Source organism: Astyanax mexicanus, chromosome 4, assembly GCF_023375975.1.
Source record: "Astyanax mexicanus isolate ESR-SI-001 chromosome 4, AstMex3_surface, whole genome shotgun sequence".
In the NCBI taxonomy this organism is placed as follows: Eukaryota; Metazoa; Chordata; class Actinopteri; order Characiformes; family Acestrorhamphidae; genus Astyanax; species Astyanax mexicanus.
Genome location: NC_064411.1, coordinates 30,541,325 through 30,561,935, shown reverse-complemented (window position 1 = coordinate 30,561,935; position 20,611 = coordinate 30,541,325). Strand labels below are relative to the sequence as shown.

Below are 20,611 nucleotides of genomic sequence, written 5' to 3'. Positions count from 1 at the left end.
GAAATGGGTAAAACTCTTAAAACACTTTATCATCTACTACAGTCTAAAAAGGGAACTGTGTTTTAATGTAGAGAACATTAGTTTTAATGTAGGGAAACTGTTATGGTGGAATGGAAATGTGTTTAAGGCGGAAGGGAAATGTAAACAGGAAACTAAAATATCATACTCTGCAGTAAATACACCTAGTGGAGGATTAGTTACTCAGATGAGAAGTTTTACAGTAAACTGCTGTATTTCAACCTTTTAAGGTAAGACTTAGTTTCAATCTTTTTATTAGTCTACTTTGAAAATTAACAATGGCCAAGCTTTTTAAAAGGCATTAGCCAAGCTATAATGCATTCCTACATCTCCCCATAGCATTTAATATTGTAGTCCCAGTGTCAAAATATGTGAATGAGATGAGGGACAAAATCTAAAGGGATTTTCAGTTACATTCATATTTTCAATTTATTCAGAATTAAATAACAAATTATTTCTGTGGGAGAGAACATGTAGAATATGAATTAAAATTTAACAGCAATTTCTGTTCTTTTTGTTCAGCCTTGGAACTTTTTTTTTCTCTGTTGTTTTGTGATCCCCTGGATGAGTTGTCTTTGCCCTTTTGGAGTAAATTCAAAAGGAAGTATCTTTGTCTGATATTAAAGTTTTACAGCACTGTAGGTCAGCTAAACTATCATACTTAAGCAAAAACCTACCCTGTACTGGTTAAAATCTCAACTGGTCAACCTACTTAACCAGTAATTTGCCTGACCAGCTCGAGCTGAGCTTTTCATCAGGGTTTCTGTTACTGGTACCGTCGTTTCCAGCATTTTCCACCACCACCTGATGGGGTCAGCCTTGTCTCTTTCTTTCTCTCTCTCTGTTTCTTTTTTCCTCTTTCCTCTGTATCTTTGAGTGATATTAAAATTTGACGGCACTATAGGTCAGCTAAACCATCACACTTCTCACATCTCAACTGACTAGCTTGAGCTGAGCTTTTCAGCAGGGTTTCTGTTACAGTTACAGTCCTTTTCAGCATCATTCCCACCACCACCTGCTGGAGGTCAATCTTCTCTCTCTCTCCTTTGTTTGGTGGCAAATGTGAGATTGTCCTTTGTGTTCTTTTTGGTCAGCAGTGGTTTTTACCTTGAAACCCCTTATTGATACATTTTCTTGGTTCTGGGTGCTTTTGTGACCTCCTGGATGCGTTGTCCATGCCCTTTTGGAGTAATTCTGGTATATTTGTCTGATATTAAAGTTTCACACCACTGTAGGTCAGCTAAACCATCAAACTTGAACAAAAACATACCCTGTACTGGTCAAAATCTCATGTTTTAGTGGGATTGCTGTAACAGTTACAGTCCTTTTCAGCATCATTTCCCACCACCACCTGCTGGGGTCAGTCTTGCCTCTTTCTTTCTATTTGTCTTTCTTTCTTTCTTTCTTTGTCTCTCTCTCTCCTCTTTGTTTGGTGGCAAATGTGAGCTAGTCCTTTGTGTTGTTTTTGGTCAGCAGTGTTTTTTTGACCTTCTATCCCTCCCATTGATAACATTTTTCTGGGATCTGGGTTGTTTTGTGACCTCCTGGATGAGTTGTCTATGCCCTTTTGGAGTAATTTTGGTATATGTGTCTAATATTAAAGTTTCACAGCACTATAGGTCAGCTAAATCATTAAACTTCAAAAAACAAAGCCTGTATTGGTCAAAATCTCAACTGACCAGCTTGAGCTGAGCTTTTCCGCGGGGTTTCTGTTACAGTTACAGGCATCATTTCCCACCACCACCTGCTGGGGTCAGTCTTGTCTCTATCTTTCTGTATCTCTGTCTCTCTCTCTGTCTCTCTCTCTCTCTCTCTCTCTCTCTCTCTCTCTCTCTCTCTCTCTCTCTCTCTCTCTCTCTCTCGCTGTTCTCTCTCTCTCTGAAACACACACTTCCACTTCAGACCCGGATGGATGACTTCACCGCTCCGCCTGGGTTCCCTTTATGATCGCGGGATCTCCCACATCCCACGGCAGACACACACGCGCACACACACACCGGCAGCAGCAGCGCGCGCACAGTCCTCTACTCTCCTCTGCTCTGCTCGCGCCGCGGATCCTGTTCCTCTCCAGACTGACAGCAGACAACAACCCAGCAGCAGCACGAGCTCCACTACCACCACCAGAAGCAGCAGCGCGAGCTCAAACACCAGCAGCGGGGCTCTACCAGACTCTCTAGAACCCTCTTTCACGCGCTTTTACGCACAGGCTCTTTCTCTCGCGCGCGCTCAGACCGGAGGATACGGTGCGCGCGTGTAACCGTCACTGTCAGCAACAGCAGCAGCAGTACCAGCCGCTCGCGAGTCCGCGCGCCATCATCATTATCATGTCCGAGGTGCTGCCGTACAGCGAGGGGAAGATGAGCGGCTACGGGCCGGACAATGACGTCAGCCAGATGTCCTTCAGCTGCGGGCTGCAGGACACGAGCGCGTTCTTCGGCGCGGGACAGGCCAAGAGACCCCCCAAACTCGGACAGATAGGAAGAGCCAAGAGAGGTGAGCGCGCGCCGCGGGCAGAAACACACACACACACACACACACACACACACATACACACACTTATAAACACACACAAACATACATAGATACATAGATACATAAACACACTTATGTTGCATGAGTGATGATGACATAATATAATCTATGTATATTTAATACTTAATATATTATATTTTCCTACTGACCCTTATACTCTTTCTTACACATATACATATATATATATATATATATATGTATATATTTGCAGAAATATAAATCGAGCTCAATGTATAGATATATAGATATTACTTATTATATATATATATATATATATATATATATATATATATATATATATATATATATATGTATTAGCACTTAACACTTAACATAATAAAACTATGAAATTTATCTGCTGCACCATTTAAGGTGGAACTGACTATTTCAAATTAGGAAGCCACATTATTATGCAATTATTATGCAAGAAGGAACATTTGCGTTTGCAACATTTAAGAATATATACTATATGCTGGAGAATATATATATATCTTTCATTTTGAAAGTCAGTGTGAAAATATTTGATTTGAGACCTGGTCCGTTTAACATGAGATTGACATCATGACATAATGGCAATAATGTGAAGGACAGCTGTTATGTTTATAAAGATTCATAAAGATATAGCACTCACTGTGGAATCACCAGAAATGATGATGAGATACATACATGTATATATGTTTCTGCATATACAATATATATATATATATATATATATATATATATATATATATATATATATATATATATATTCATATGCATAAAATGAGCTACAATTCATGCAGTGATGCTGTGAGTGGTGACTGTGAGTGCTGCGTTACTGAGCGAGCGCGTTAGGTTGGCTGTTCTTTCTGGAAGCGCTATTGCGCACTTTCCAACCATACGCACAGCTGCTGCTATTGCTCCTGCTCTTCCTGTGAGAAGCACACACACACACACTCACACACACACACATAAAGTTGAAACTCAGTACACTGAAGTACCCTGAACTCCAGCTCTGCAGTCAGTGGCCAGTGTTAACAGTGTGCGTTTCTCTTCGCAGTGGTCATCGAGGACGACCGAATAGACGAGGTGCTAAAGGGGATGACAGACAAGTCGTCGCCGGGCGTCTAAAGAGCAGCACACGATGCCTTTTTCTTGCAGACATTGAAACAAACAAAAAAAAACAACGAACCAATTTTTTAACCACCGATTCGAAGCACTTTGTCGGCTGTGCATGAAGGAGGACGACGGTGGGAGAGGAGGAGGCTGCGACGCACGGACAAAGGTGGTTGGAGAAGAGGGAAGAGAGGAAGGGGGAGGTGGAAAAAGAGGAGGATGAGGAGGAGGAGGTGGAAGAGGAAAAAGGGGGTGGGGGGCAGACTGGAGACTGGAGATGGCGAGAACGACATTGATGACATTGATTTAGGGGATTTAGGGGGCTCGCCAGCTACTGTCAGCTTTTGTACACATCGAAAGCCTTGATTGAAAGCATGGCTGAAGCTTCTGAAGGCTAAGGCTGAAGCGTCTGGCTGAGGTTCTGGAAACGGTTCCGTCCTGCCGAGGCCTCTGCCCTCGATTTATTTCAAGATGGATGGATGGACTTGCCATTACTTCACGAACAATCTTCTTGCAAGAAAAATGAAAATAACATAAAAATAATCAGAAGAAAAAGAAATCGGCGCCGTGTAGAGCGCCGACCTTTCGAGCAGAGGACGAAGCACATCACTTTACGAGCTTTACAATATTACGTAGTTGTACAGAATCTCTAAAGACCTTTTAAAGTCCTTATCCTGTAGCTTACTACTACTACTACTTCTACTACTACTACTACAACACTCGCTTCTAAACAAGAAAAAGACCTAACACAAGCTGCCCTGGAGCGGCCTTACTCAATCAAACGTAGAAAACCATTCCAACTGCTGCTAGAGCTCTTTTGTAATCACACAAACACACACAAACACATATACATATATATATACATTTATATATATATACACACATACACACTTACACATACACTCTTACAGACCAGTGCGAACGAACGCACTGATACGTGATGCAGTGTACGCAGGCCTATACGCGAGGATGGTGCAATGTGAATAGAAATGTGTATTTCTTCTTATTATTATTCTTATTTTCCTATTCTTATTCTCACTTTCGTCCATCGCCAGCCTCCATTCGGCCTTTCCTAGAATAAAGGTCTACAATGTACAGCCTTCGCAGATGTTCTCCATGCCTAGTCTAGTCTGTAGCGCATGCCCAGCCACGTGGCGCCAATCCAAGCTCTCACCAGCAGGTGACTCACGTACAGACTCACGTCCTCAATGTTTTACTCAACAGTCCTCAATCAAGTTGATTTACTACCCAGACTAAGCTAAACTAAACTACTAATCTAAGTAGTATAACTCCAGGCTCCAGACTAAGTGGCGCGTAATCAGCACACTGCACACACAATCACGTCCAATTCCTTTCAGGCCATAAGATTTTACGATTTAACCTTTCTGAAAAAAGGCAAAGACATGACAGTTCTTTGTTGTTTTTTTTGTTCTTTTTTCATCTCTCTGCATGAACTTCTTCACTTCTTCTACTCCGGTGCCAACGCAGGTGCCTCTATGAACCTCACCACCCGGCACGCTTCTTTATTTTTCAAACAGAAAAAAAGTCATATTTGTATTTTTGTATCTAAAATAAATACTTGTTATTTCAGATAATTTCAGCCTATGCTAGTAAAAAAATATCATCTTACGACTCATCAGCAACCTGGTGTTTTGTTTGTATCTCGGGAAGGAAACGGAATCCACAGAACGGGACGAGAGGACTTTTTCTCGCTCTTTTTTTCTTTCCTTTCTTTCAAAGGGACTTACTGAATGTGCTTCAGATTTCTTTGCACACATCAATGTTATACTACTATTTACTGAGAAATCGTATACTGTGACTTGAGCTTCGTCAATGAATTTGTTAGGGGGAAAAGAAAAAAATGGTGATTTTAGACTCTACTACTCTACTACTGCACTGTTTACGAGTATCCTCAAATAACGTGGTTATTTGGCGAGTTCTGAACATAATGGCTATGTTTTTTTGTACCATTCTTTTAAAAAGAAAGTTGATTATGGTTTGTTGTGCATGAAACCTTAATATTTTTCAACAATGGAGCGTCGTTTTATGAAGCAAAAAAAAAAAAAAAAAAAAGATTATGTAATGACATTCTGAGAATGATTCATTGTATATTATGATGCCATTTTCACTGTACTTGGTGAATTAATAAATGGTGGGGAAAAATAAGAATTTCGACTTCTGCTGGTCATTTGGAAGGATGATGATGACGATGATGATGATGATGATGATGATGATGATGGACAGGATAAGAAAGTAGTAGTTGTATGAGGTCTATGGAGCAAGGGGTCTATGTGCAGTTGTTCTGGCAACATCAGTGTGTACTCATTCCCCCAGACTGACTTCTCTTATCTAGGATTTATATATGTGTTAAACAATTTTTTTAACTGCTTGTTCTCAGTGTTGAAGGCTTTAAGAGCAAGTTGTCATCTTCTGTGTTGCTAGGTGTGACTACACAGCGAGACCACATAAAAATGATGAGTTTCTTTAAATTTTTACGATATTACGTAGTTGTAGGTAAATTTTAGGTGGGGTGGATTAGGGAAGAATCCAAGAGCTATGTCCCTAAGCCTATGCTGCATCAAGGGTAGAATTATTTTATTCACTGCTATGCTATAGAATGGAAACATGCATTTTCAGAAGGATAATGCTCATCCACACACCGCAAAAGTTTGTCTGGGATGTCTTCGATAGATTGGAACACCTATTGATAAAATCAGGGCAGGATCTACAGAGCAGGATCTACATGCCCAGCTGCAACATCTGTGGGTAAATGTGCTTAAGGTTGCCATCAAAGGCGTAGGACTGGGGTTGACATTTGGGGGACATATTTGCTAAAATGAATCAAAGCCCACCTTGTAGTGACTTACATCAACATTTGCATTGAGTTACAGTTAATCACAAAAAAAAAATTCTGTACTTCTGTTTATTATTAGAAAAAACTCAGTAGCATTATGTCCTGTGTTTTAAATTTTTTCTACTAAAAGCACTTCTTACAATGGGGTCCTTTTATTACAAAGAATTTAACTTTACGTTTCATAAAGATTTTTGGCAGCAGTTAATATAAATGTTAGTTTGCTAGTATTGACCCACGCCCTTGACTGGGCAGAGAAGAAGAAAAGAGGGGGAGCGAACTCAGAGTATTTGGGATGGAGTTCGGGGCAGCTTCGCTGTAAAGCGTGAAGCCAAAGCCCCCCCTCACATGAAGAGAAACACGAGAAGAGAATAAAATTAAAGAAGGAGGAAGATGGGGAGGAGGTGGGTGCGAGGTTTGTTCAATGAGCAGGTAGAGAGGAAGTGACGGTTTAAATAGGGAAGGAAGTGGGAGGAGTGAGGGCGTGGATCACTCCCAAAACTTAGTTATGATACATAACTCCACATAACCCAAACCCCTTCTGTTCAGTTAGCAGAACAAGACATTACCCAACAGTCGTTTTTATTGCAGTATATTGTTAATGTTGCGATTCATTGCTCTCATCCCTGACCTCGTGTGTAAAGCCAGTGTTGTGACGAATTTAGGCCCCCCGCCAGGAAAAGCACCCCCTCTCTGCAGTGGACCTCCACGTCTTTTTGGCTTTAACTTTACTCAGATAATGGAAATATTTAAGATACTGTTCTAAGCTACGCTGACTCGTAAGAAATAAGGAAAAAGAAACATCACCTGCTGAAATCTGCATCCCTGCCAGCAAAAGCACCCTCTCTCAGGAGCACACCTTGACGTCTTTTTGGCTTTAACTTTACTTAGAAAATGGAAATACCTAAGATACTGTTCTAAGCTACGCTGACTCGTAAGAAATAAAGAAAAAGAAACGTCACCTGCTGAAATCTGCATCCCCGCCATGAAAAGCACCCCCTCTCGGCAGCGTGTACACAGCATCTTCTTGATAAAAGTGAAGATAATTGCTTTAGCTAACTTTAATTAAAAACGTGCTCCTGAGAGGTAGTGCTTTTCATTGAGGAGGTGCAGATTTTGGCATGCTTTCAAAATAAAAGTTTATTTAAAAACCTTTTTTTGCTTATCTGCCGTATCATTTTGGGGTGGACAAATCCACCTATTTCTGATAACTGCCTCCCGTTTCCTACACCAGTGGGTGCCATACAGAACCTGTATGACTTCATGCTCAACTGTATCTCATCTCCTATCCAGGCTAAAGACGCCCAACAAGTTCCTAGAGTCTCCTTTTAATTGTTTAATTGTTTTCCCCAATAATAGATAGATAGATAGATAGATAGATAGATAGATAGATAGATAGATAGATAGATAGATAGATAGATAGATAGATAGATAGATAGATAGATACTTTATTGATCCCGAAGGAAATTTAGCAGCCAGTAGCAATTACACAACACAGTAGAAACAAAAACAATACACAGTAGAAACAAACAATAAGTGTAGAACAATACACTTATTGAGGGATAAAATTCTAAATTGAGACTTAAAAAAATATATACATAAATATATAAATACAAAAAAACTATAGAAAGTGTGGAAGTAAACAGTCGTAGATATGAGGTAGTGCAGTAAAAGAATAAACTAAGTATAGGAGGTATTAGTAGATATGACTATTAAACATAAACATGTGCAAGTATTATATTTAAGTTAGGTGCGTAGTGTAGTGTCCAGGGGTGCAAAAGTACAGGATGTACAGTAAAGTGTCCAGGGGTGCAAAAGTACAGGATGTACAGTAAAGTGTCCAGGGGTGCAAAAGTACAGGATGTACAGTAAAGTGTCCAGGAGTGCAAGTGTACAGGATGTACAGTAGAGTGTCCAGGAGTGCAAGTGTACAGGATGTACAGTAAAGTGACAAGTGTCCAGGAGTGCAAATAAACAGTATATACAGTAAAGAGGCAAAAGAGTCTCAGGGTGTAGATGTGTATGGTGTTTTTCCAGTACAGATAAAAAAAAAAGGCTGTGATTAAGAAAGCACATATGAGCCTTGTTTCTCATCTGTCTTCTCTCTTCCGGCTCCACTGGGAGGAGTTGAAGAGTCTGATGGCTCTCGGGACGAACAATCTTCTCAGTCTGTCTGTAGAGCAGCTCTGTGACAAGAACCTGCCACTGAAACTGCTCCTATGATCCATGATGATGGAATGTAATGGGTGACCATCATCATCCATGATGGAGAGTAGTTTGTGCAGTGTCCTCCTCTCTGCCACCGTTACCACAGAGTCCAGCTCCACGCCAACCACGGACCCCGCACGCCTGACCAACTTGTTCAGACGCATCTCGTCCCTCTTCTTCATGCTTCCTCCCCAGCACACCACAGCATAGAAAAGACATACAGTATACATTCTGTAATGGTGTAATCACCTACAAATATCACCATTACATTCACATACAGTATAAACTTTCATTCCATTCCAACACTGAACTTCTTCGTGGATTATTTTTGTCAATGACTGCATTTGTTCATGTTCCAGCTGGTCCAAGAAGCCTTTTATAGGCTTGGCTAAGTGTGATGGACAAATACAGAACTGGGCCATTCAAAAAAACTGCAGGACTGAACTTGAGAAGTGCTGACTTAAACCACCATCTGGATCCCATACCTTATGAATCAACTTATGAGTCAAAAAGCCTAGGCGATTCATTTTATTCCAAATACCAAAGCAAAGTGCAAGCTCACCGAGTCGACTGAACCGATTTCAAAGAAAAGAAATCACTTTAAAACTTAGCTTCAATTAATCTCCAGGGTTTACTGCAGAGAGCTCAGATCTCCATAACAAAGTGCAGATCAGGACATAACAATGCAGGAACTAGAACGTTCCTACTCCAGTACCCTCGATTCAACTCACAGAGGGTTCGTAAATTGGCCGTTGAGTTGAGTGAAGTGTGCTGAATCCCAGAACATACAGGACTAATGCTAATGCTGAGTTCCATTTACTTCGGTTTAAGTGGCATGTGAGAATTGGGACTTACATCACCTTTGATTTGACCCTTTCATTCCATTTTCATATAATTTTACACTATTTCAAAATATTAATAAAAAAAAAACAGTTGCTTTAAAGTTTAGAATTTAGAGTTTAACTGGTTTGACAATCTTTTGCCATTGTTTTATGGAGATTCTAACCAACAAATGTCCCACTTTTTACAGTGGTATGAAAATATTTTGGGCACCCCTGATCATTTTCATGAATTAGCAGATTAACACATTGATATTTGAGAAGTGAAATGAAGTGTGCAATAATTATTTAAACCAAATTAGACAGGTGAATAAATGTGGGTACCTTTGTCGTTTAATTGTTTTGAATATATTTAGCAATAATTATTGGAACACAAAATTTGTTTGGTAAGCTCATTCACCCTTGACCTACATACACAGATAAATACAATTACAAGAAAGGGTTAATGTGGACAATTGCAAGTTTTACTCCTCTTTGCATCTACTCTGAAGAGCGTCAACATTGGAGCCTCAAACCAAAACTCTCAAATGACCGGAAAACAAAGATTGTTCAACATCATGGTTTATACAGGATACAAAAAGGTATCTAAGGGATTTCTGCTGTCAGTTTACACTGTGAGGAACAGAGTGAGGAAATTGAAGACCACAGGCACAGTTTTAGTTAAGACCTGAAGTGGCAGAACAAGAAAAATCTCAGATAATCAGAGGAGAAGGATGGTGAGAACAGTCATAGTTATTCCACAGACCAACTCCAAACACCTACATCATCATCTTACTGCAGATGGAGTCACTGTGCATCATTCAGCTATTCAGTGCACTTTACACAAGGACAGGCTGTATGGGAGAATAATGCAGAAAAAGCATTTTTTTGCGCACACGCCACAAACAGAGTCGCTTGAGGTATGCTTAAGCTAAAGCACATTTGGAGAAGCATTTCAAGACTAACACTTTACTGCTCCAAACAGTAAAATGTGGTGGTGGTTCATCATGCTGTGGGGCTGTGTGAGGTCCTGGGAATCTTGTTAAAATGGAGGGTCGTATGGATTTCAGTCAGTATCAGCAGATTCTTGAGAACATTGTTCAAGAATCAGTGAGAAAGTTCTAATGTTTTTCCGTGTTTTTTTCTGGACTGTTGGAGGAAACCAGAGTAACCAGAGGAAACCAATAAAGACTCAAAGAGAACATTGAAACTCCATCCATGTAGGGACTTGAACCCAAGACCCCAGCACGGAGAGGCAAACGTGCTAACCACAAAGCCACAGTGTCATCCTCCAGCACACCTCTGGGCTATAATACACTTTGCTATATTACTAAAATGTCAGCAATTGGTCATATCATGTAAGTAATTAATGTCTCCATCCCCTCTTTCCTCTGTACTGACCTTTCACCACCTGGCCCAACCAGCCTACTGACCACCCTCCACACCTGTTCAGCTGACACATTTTTTCCCACACACACAACACACTCAAACACACACACTCTCCTGTTTAGAGAAGTCTTGCTGATTCACTCTGCAGCCTGTGTCAATCCAGTATAGCCTTGATCTGCTCTGACCTTGTTTATGTAACCTGACTCTGAGCCTGTTTTACCCTCTGATTTCTGACTAGTGCCAGGCTGGTGAAGCCTATCCAGATCTGTTCCTACTCTTCTGGAAGAACAGCCTGTATAAACCCAGCTGCAAAGAAACCCCACATCTTTAAACGTATCGTTTTTGCATGATGTATCAAAAACAGAAAATTACATACAGTGGCGTGAAAAAGCATTTGCCCCTTTAGAGATTTCTTTAGTTTTAGCTTTTTATCAAAAAATGGAAAACAAATGAGAAATCATTGGGAGTCATTGAAATCTATCAGTCTGTTTCACTCTAAAATTACTCCAAAAGGGCATGAACAGCTCATCCAGGAGGTCACAAAAGAACCTAGAACAGCATGTAAAGAACTGCAGGTCTCACTTGCCTCATCATTGAAAATCTGCTTTGTGTATGTAGTGAGGTTATATTTGTTTTTTTAAATGGTTTACTTTCATTCAGATGACAAAAAATCATGTGCATGTGACTAATACTTCTTACATTGTATTGGTAACGCTCATACTTCGCTCTTTAATAGCTTGTTTTGTTAGCAGTAATTGTAATTCTATTCAATCTTTGTTAGTAACAGAAAGTTTTAAAGTCTGCCCTGCTGAAAAATCCAGCTCAACATTAGTTCTTGCTAGTAGTTGTTTTGATGGTCAAGGTGGTCATACAGGTGAAAACATACCCTATACTGATAAGCTGGCTGGTTAACCAGTTCCAGACCAGACCAGTGTATGGTACATTTGATTTTGGTCAAGCTTAGTAATGCTGGTCAACCAGTGTAGTCATGCTGGTCAGTCTGGTCAACCAACTTGGTCACCCAAGTGAACAGAGAACTCTATGAGACATTTGTAAATGGTTCCAAATGGTTAGTCTGTAACATTACAGAAATAAACTTCCATAAACATTCTAAAAAAGTTGACATAATAATAAATACTAATAGTTTGCATCCCAATGCTATTATAACCTTTCCCAGTTGGACAAATGTTAACATTATGGAAACATTAAAGTTCAACATTAATTCTCCAAAACAAATAAATGAAACTTTTGATACAAGTGATGTTGAATCAACCTTACCAGAATGTTTAAAAAACATTTGAAAATCACCCAGAAAACTTAACAGATGTTCAGAAAAAGTTCTGGTGCCTGGTTTTGCTGATACTGGTCTACCATTTCCTAACCTTTAAGAAAATGCTTTTAGTGTGGTAATTTCTGCCTCTGCAGCGCCCTCTCAGGTTCACCTGTGCTGCTGCAGCTCAGCCAATCAACTCTCCCTCCTGCCCTGCCTCTAAACCCATACATTACACATTGCCCCTCCCATTTTTTTTGCCTTTTTCAAATTTGCGCTCCATAAACATTCTAAAAAAGTTGACATAATAATAAATACTAATGGTTTGCATCCCAATGCTATTATAACCTTTCCCAGTTAGACAAATGTTAACATTATGAAAACATTAAAAGCAACATTTCCAAAACAAATAAATGAAACTATTGATACAAGTGATGTTGAATCAACCTTACCAGAATGTTTAAAAAACATTCGAAAATCACCCAGAAAACTTAACAGATGTCCAGAAAAAGTGTGGTAATTTCTGCCTCTGCAGCGCCCTCTCAGGTTCAACTGTGCTGCTGCAACTCAGCCAATCAACTCTCCCTCCTGTCCTGCCTCTAAACCCATACATCACACAGTGCCCCTCCCATTTTTTTTTAGCCTTTTTCAAATTTGTGCCGAGGGTGGAGTCAGCTGAAATCAAGGGGATTAGTGCCCCTTGTAATGCTGGTCATTGTGGTCTACCAGTTTGTTGATACTGAAAAATACCTGAATTTACTGTGTGTATAAACAGTGTTTTTAATAAACTATCTGTGCACTTTCAATTTTTTTAGTGCCTCATTTCAAATGTCAGGGCTTTTAGAATTCTACCGATGAAGTGTGGAGCTACTTTGAGCCTGTTAATGGTGTTAAAATAGTGATTTCTTTGCATGAGCAACTCTATGCCCCTATCATTAGCATTGTTAACATGTTAGTTGGGCACATCGGCAAAAATCACTGTATTTCTGGGGGAATGATGGGGGTTAATGGAGGTGGACTATTCTACAAAAAGTTTGTACTCCTCATCATAGTTTACTACTCATCCATTTCCCACTGAAGTTCTCCTTTAAAGGGAATTCAGTTCACATTACTACTATATAAAATTAAAGCCAAATGGAACTGAAAAGAGAAATAACAGTAAATAATAGAAATGTGAAGGTTCTGAGATATTAAATTAGCAAAACAAAGTTAAAAGAGAAAAAGTTGGTGTTTTTGGGCATCAGTTTTTTTTTAAGGGCACTGCATGAGAGTAAACACGAATCAGTATTAAAAAAAACACTTCACTTAGCCTGACCTCCATCCACAGCACCACGATTAATGCCATCGACCCCCACTACCACCCCCACAGCGCACACACACTCCTACTCTTGTTATCTCCCTGTTACACACACACTCTCCCCGCTGGCAAGTCTTATGTAACAAAGGAGATAAATGAGAGAGATCCATCACATTTGACTCATTCTTCTCTCTTCTTTTCTGTCCAAAAAAAGTCTCTTCCCTGCTCCAGGAATGAGTTAGGGCTTTAAGTAGGTCTAATTGTAAGATCATGGAGGTGTGTATGCAACTCTGGAAAAAAATAAGAGACCAATTCATTTTCTGAATCAGTTTCTCTGATTGTGCTATTTATAGGTTTATGTTTGAGTAAAATGAACAGTGTTGTTTTATTCTATAAACTACAGACAGCATTTCTCCCAAATTCCAAATAAAAATACTGTCATTTAGAGCATTTATTTGCAGAAAATGAGAAATGGCTGAAATAACAAAGATGATTCAGAGCTTTCAGACCTCAAATAATGCAAAGAAAACAAGTTCATATTCATTTTAAGGGTTCAGAAATCAATATTTGGTGGAATAACCCTGTTTTTTTAATCACAGTTTTCATGCATCTTGGCATGTTCTCCTTCACCAGTCTTACACACTGCTTTTGGATAACTTTATGCCACTCCTTATGCAAAAATTCAAGCAGTTCAGCTTGGTTTGATGGCTTGTGATTATCCATTTTTCTAAAGGTTTTCAATTTGTTTAAATAAAGAAACTCATCATGTTTAAGGGGTCTCTTATTTTTTTCCAGAGCTGTATGATGGATCTTTGAAATTTGAATTTAAATAAAACGTCAATAAAAAGGCTGTAATTACTTTTTGTGTGTTTTGTTATAAATTAAATGTAATAAATCAAATAGTAATATCCATCTTTCATTGGATGCTGATGGTTCCTCAGGTTTCTCTGTTAACAGTGTGGGAGGCTACTGGAGTCCCCCGAGGAAACCCACAGGGCCGCGGGGAGAACTAGGAACTGCCTTCCTATCAGTTCCAGGATCAGATCTCTCAGTGTGTTTCCTTGGTCTGGATCTCAACTTCACCAACAGTCTTACTTACCATTTCTTGCAATTACATTACAACAAACGAAGGGAGAAAAGTTATTCATTCAGATAATATTCTTTACAAAAAAACGCTAAATTATACACTATAAAAACTATAAAAAGAATTGTAAAAAACAGTTAAAACATGCAAAACTAAGCTAAAATTTACTTAACATTTCTAAGTACTTTACACAAAAATGACATCTTCCCTATTGGTTTCTGGTATCCTTTATTTGCATAATGGGCGTGTCCCCTTACCGTTATTCACCATCAGTGTGGAATCTCGTCAACAGGGTTACATTGCCTTTGCATAGAAGTCAAAGAACACTTAAAAAAACAGAGTAATGATCATGATTTCCAGTAGACATTTCACCTTTTTGTGACTGTATTAGTAGTCATTAGTAAGTACTACTGACTTTTATTCAGTGAGTTTCTCAGTGTCTCAGAAAATTTGATTATTATATAAGACGAGTTGGTACTTTTTTTTCAGTGTGGGCAGTGTGCCAAGTCCTGCTGGAAAATGAAATCTGCATCTCTTCATAAAAGTTGTCAGCAGAGGGAAGCATGAAGTGCTTTAAGATTTTCCAGGAAAACACTGCACTGACTTTGGACTTGATATAAGATTGTACTGTGTGTCTCTCCACTCTTCCTCCAGACTCTGATCTCTTAAATTAATTAAGTTCTAAATTTACTGATGGTCAGTGATGGTTTGGAGAGACATGTCATCTGCTGGTGTTGATCCACTGTGTTATAATATCAAGTCTAAAGTCAGTGCAGTTTTGTTTTCCCACAAGATCTTACAGCACTTCATGCTTCCCTCTGCTGACAACTTTTATGGAGATGCGGATTTCATTTTCCAGCAGGACTTGGCACACTGCCCACACTGCCAAAAGTATGTAATTTTAAAATTTTCTGAGACACTTTTTTTGGGTTTTCATTGGCTGTAAGTCATAATCATTTACAATAAAAAATAAACGCTTAAAATAGATCACTCTGTGTTCAATACATCTATATAATATTACAGTACATTACATTTGGCAGATGCTTTTGTCCAAAGCGACTTACAATAGTCAAGTACAAAAGTAATAGAAGTTAAAGGTAAAAACATTTTTAGATAGGGCTTAAAGGAGGTCGAAGGGAAATCATGGGATAAAGGAGTGAAGGAGGGAAGAAGGAAATGAGGTTAGAAGTAGTTAGTGTGTTAGAGGTGTTAAGAGAGTAAGTGCTCTTTGAAGAGCTCTGTCTTCAGGAGTTTCTTAAAGATAGCGAGAGATTCTCCTGATCTGGTAGTGGAAGGTAGTTTGTTCCACCATTGGGGAACTCTGTATGAGAACAGTCTGGATTGCTTTGTGTGATTGTTTGTTTGGTAAAGCGAGGCGACGTTCACTGGAGGAGCGCAGCGGCCGGGGGTAGCGTAAGCCTTCAGGAGTGATCAGTGCAGGTAGGAAGGAGCTGTTCTGTTCTGTCATCACCTTGTAGGTGATTGTAAGAGTTTTGAATTTGATGCGAGCATCAACTGGTAGCCAGTGGAGCTCAATGAGCAGCGGGGTGACATGAGTCTGTTTTGGTTGGTTGAAGACCAGACGTGCTGCTGCGTTCTGGATCATCTGGAGTGGTTTTACTACACAGGCCAGGAGGCCAGTTAGCAGTTAGCAGATGACTACTGCTTGTACCAGGAGTTGGGTGGCCTGTTGCGTCAGAAACTGTCAAATTTTTCTGATGTTATAAAGCGCGAAGCGGCAGGATCGAGCAACTGAGGCCACATGGTGCGTGGTATACTATATAATATATGAGTTTCACATTTTAAACTGAATTACTGAAATAAAGAAACTTTTCAATTATATTCTAATTATTTGAGATGCTCCTGTAAATACTTTTTGTGCGATGTACTAAGAAATGTTTACCTTATTTTATTAGTGTCTCAGCTGTTTAGTGCAGGTACTATTTGATCAAATATATGGGGTGAACTCTAGCCAAAAAATGAGTGCATTTTACTCATACCTTTTTTAGATAAAAAGGTGCAAAAAAAATCAGTAATATTTAATGTCGCTAGGTTACCTGTATATAGCTTTGTTTACAGTGCATTACCAGGTGATAATGTCACTTATAAAACGCCTCTCAGCCAATCAAATTGCAGGGTCAGAACTAACTGTGGTATAATTATTGTTATTTTATGTTAATATACACCACATCAATGTTAATGCTGACTGTTGTAACAGACAAAGTAAGATAAACATCTTGAAATAGCTGAAGTTGAACAGTATAAATCAATGTCAAATCACTATTTGGCAAACGTATGTGTTGTCCGTAAGTGCTTATTAATGGTTTATAAAGTATTTATAACCTAATTATAAACATTTGTAATCCCTTCATAAAGGAGTCTTATTTTAAAATGGTACTGACAGTTCTTACTTCAGTTCACAGGTGAGGACATTGACTTTGAAGAGGAGGGCTCTTTCCAGGTCTTTCCACTGATCACTGATCCATTGTTCTTTATTATTGTATCATTGATGAAGCCGTGAACTCTGCTGGGTCCATCCCAGCATGGAAAAGAACATCAGCGGCTCAACAAAGACCTGCTCAGGTATTCTGTCGTGACTGCTCATAAAACCTAGCCAGGCTAATTAATTTCTCTATTGTCTTTAATACATAGACAATAATAAGCTTTGCTATTAATTAATGACCAGGTTTTAACTGTAATAAAGAATATTTTCCTCATATATACATATAAAAAAATATAACAGTATGTTTTTAATAAGTTCTTGTGCAAGCAAAGAAGACATCCTTTCCACCTGACTATTAATAATTTACTGATCAGAGCAGATCAGTCCAGAAGCTGGTGATGCGTGATGCTCGATTGTGCTGCTTACAGGCCTTTTCATCCTCCCTGAAGACACGGCCAGCTGTGACACTATGTCATCGTGTGCAGATCGGGTGACTGGCAGGTGTCAGGTGTCCGGCTGCCTCTTCTTTTGGCTCCTCCTCTCTAACTCACCTGGCTGCTTCACTGGCTGGAACCAGGTGGGGAGGAAGGGGGGGGAGGGTGCTATGATGAACCATGGTGTCTAATCTACTCAGGAAATCCGATACTAAGGACACTAGGACAATTAAACTGAATATTCTAACACTTCTGCACTGCGTCTCGAGTTACGCCCCCGCCCTTCCCCTCACCTTAACTCTCTAATGCAGTGTTTCCCTGCTTGGCTCTCCTGATGCAACCTGTGTGAAGCGGCTGTTAATTAGCTGATGAGATGATTCAGTCAGGAGTCTTAGAGTAGAGAAGCTGTTCAGATCAGCCAACAGTTAAACTGGGATAGAGATACAGCTGCAGTGAACAGTACAGTCTTAGAACACCTATAACACCTATATAACCCCCCCCCCCAAAAAAAAAAATCCTCTATTGTTAATTATTCTATCAATATTTAGTTAGTGCAATGGTGTTCCTCTAACAGGTAATTAGGATAATACACTCATTTTTCATAAAACAAATTAATGTTCAACCTTTTTAATGTTTCATTACTTTATTACTTTTGAAAGACCAACATATGAAACAGTAGTTTTATATAACATTAAAACTTTATTTATATGACATTGCAATTTTGTTGTAGTTTTAGTTTTAGCAGGGGGTGGTTGCAAATATGTAAGATTTACCATTTTCATATTATTTGTTGATTGCACAAATTAAGGCAAGCAGAAGAAGTTTCATATAATTTTTTTTTTTTTTTAACTATTTTTCCCCAGATCTTCAAACTTTAAAACAGGTCAAATTGACCCGGAACATAACAGGAGGGTTAAACAAACAGATATATGCATCAATCTTCATGTTCAGAATAGCTGCATAGTCACAGTACTGTGAGAAAGTATTTGCACCTTTTATGATTTCCTAGTTTCTTTTGCATGTTTTTCACTATTAAATTAAAGTATTAAAATATTAGTCAAAGACAACGCAAGTAAACATAAAACACAGTTTTTAAATGAAGGTTTTTATTATTAAAGGAGAAAACAAAACAAAACAAAACCTACATGGCCCTGTGTGAAAGGGTAAATTCACATTATGAGGCTGAAGTGACTTAAATCTGATTTTTTGCTCAATGTGGCTCAGATCTAATATTTTCATGGCTGTGTGAACGTGCCAAATCCTTTTTTTTTTCCAAATCAGATTTGAACAACTTTTATATGTGATCCTAAATCCAATCCATGGACGTGTGACATGAATGTGAACAGTCAAATTAAAAAGATTCGTAATTCATGCATCCTTTAGCTTTTACGCATTAGCATTAGCGCTACGTGCTTCTCTCTCGTACCCACACATCTCTTGGTGCAGCTGTGCAGCTATAGCTGCAAAAACAGCAAAAGCAAACCACCTGACCTTTTTTCACCTCCTCGACCTGAGCATGTACTTCAGACCAGCTGTTTACTCTTCACTCCAGCAAAATATGCTCCACATATGAGCTGCTAACTCATCCATTTCCCTTTATAAAGTTACGAGTCGTCTCTCAAATATGATGGTGTTTGTTGTTGGTGAAGAAGGAGAAGTTTGTACACGTATCAATGTGTGCATGTGAGACGATTCAGGGAAAGATTCGTTCACATTACACACAGATACTGATGACTTACATTTGTGAATGTGAACCGTCAAGATAGCCAAATCCGATCTGAGCAAAAGATCGGATTCGATTAATGTGGATTGTAATGTGAACGTAGTCTCAGACTCTGGCTGTTGATGGCAAAATGTGGTAAAACTACAAATTTCTTTTGTTTGCTTTTTTTTATATTAAAATAAAAGGATATGATCTGAAGTTTAGTCTAATAAAAGTCAAATCTTTACAGATTCAAAGAAGTTTGTACACATAAAATTCAACAGTACTCTGACCACAGTCACAGCCTGATCCCACGTGCAGCAGATCTGAACAGGAAGCCAGTCTTAGAGAGCAGGCACCTTTCTCCAGGCTTTAAAAATAGCCAGTAATTACATTTCAGAGCAAAATTAAAAATAAATGATTTCTGGTTTATTAATGACTGTCGACATGTCATGGTGGCCAGTACAATATTAAAAGTCTCGTCTCTGAGAGAACACGTACATACACAGCCCTGAGAAAACAGCGAGACGTGTTTCTGTTGTTGGGGGATGAGTTTATAGCAGGAGAATGCCTGATATAATCAGTACTGCATGGAGAGAAGCAGGCCGGGTAAAAGAGAGAGAGATGGAGAAAGTGAAAAACAAGATAAATGAAGGTAGAAAATGCATATTAGATTTAGAATGAGTGTCATTTACAAAAACAGACCTGCCAACGTTAAAAGAATTTTAAGACATCTTAACAATTTCTGTAATTTGGAAGATGACGATAATAAGCAATATTAAGCTTTATTCAAAAATGACAAATTACAAAATTTAGTAATGAAAACTAAATATTTAAGACATTTTTAATTAACTAGAAACAAACAAAAACATTAAAATGAGCAGTGCAAATATTAAACAGTGCACATATGTGTAAACCATGTGACCTACCAGATTTTCTTAAGAGTTTATAATGAGTACTCAAATGATTAAATTAAATTATATTAATATAAGTAGTGTCAGTCACTTCAGAATTAACTGTATTAATCACCACAATATTCTGTGATTAATTATAATCAAAATTATGATTCATTTTTAAGGCAGACTAGATCATTTTTACTGTATTATAAAATCTCAAGGTAGTTTTAAAGTTTTTTAAAGCATTTTTCTCAATTGTCCAATTGTCCCACCCGTTCAGCACTCCGCTACTCTGCTGTGTATCCTTCATCACTAGTGATGCCTCAACACAAGGAGGGTGAAGACCAGCACATGCCTCCTCCGATACATGTAGAGTCAGGCACCGCCTCTTTTTAAACTGCTGCTGATGCAGCATTGCCGAGTAGCATCACAGTGCACTCGGAGGAAAGCGCAGCGACTCGGTTCTGATACATCAGCTCACAGACGCCTTGTGCTGATTGATATCACCCTTTTACAATCTATGATCTTCTGATCATAGTGTCAGTGCTTTAGACCACTGGACCAATCGGTGCCC

General features: G+C 38.9%; 1 protein-coding gene across 1 annotated transcript; it reads left to right on the top strand.

Moving 5' to 3' along the window:
- The first annotated feature begins 1,902 nt into the window (after positions 1-1,902).
- camk2n1a (calcium/calmodulin-dependent protein kinase II inhibitor 1a) lies at positions 1,903-5,814 on the top strand. Its single transcript, XM_007231617.4, has 2 exons — positions 1,903-2,511; positions 3,590-5,814. Exons 1-2 carry the CDS (start codon positions 2,343-2,345, stop codon positions 3,658-3,660), a joined length of 240 nt encoding a protein of 79 aa, XP_007231679.1. The 5' UTR covers positions 1,903-2,342; the 3' UTR covers positions 3,661-5,814.
- The last annotated feature ends 14,797 nt before the right edge of the window (positions 5,815-20,611 follow it).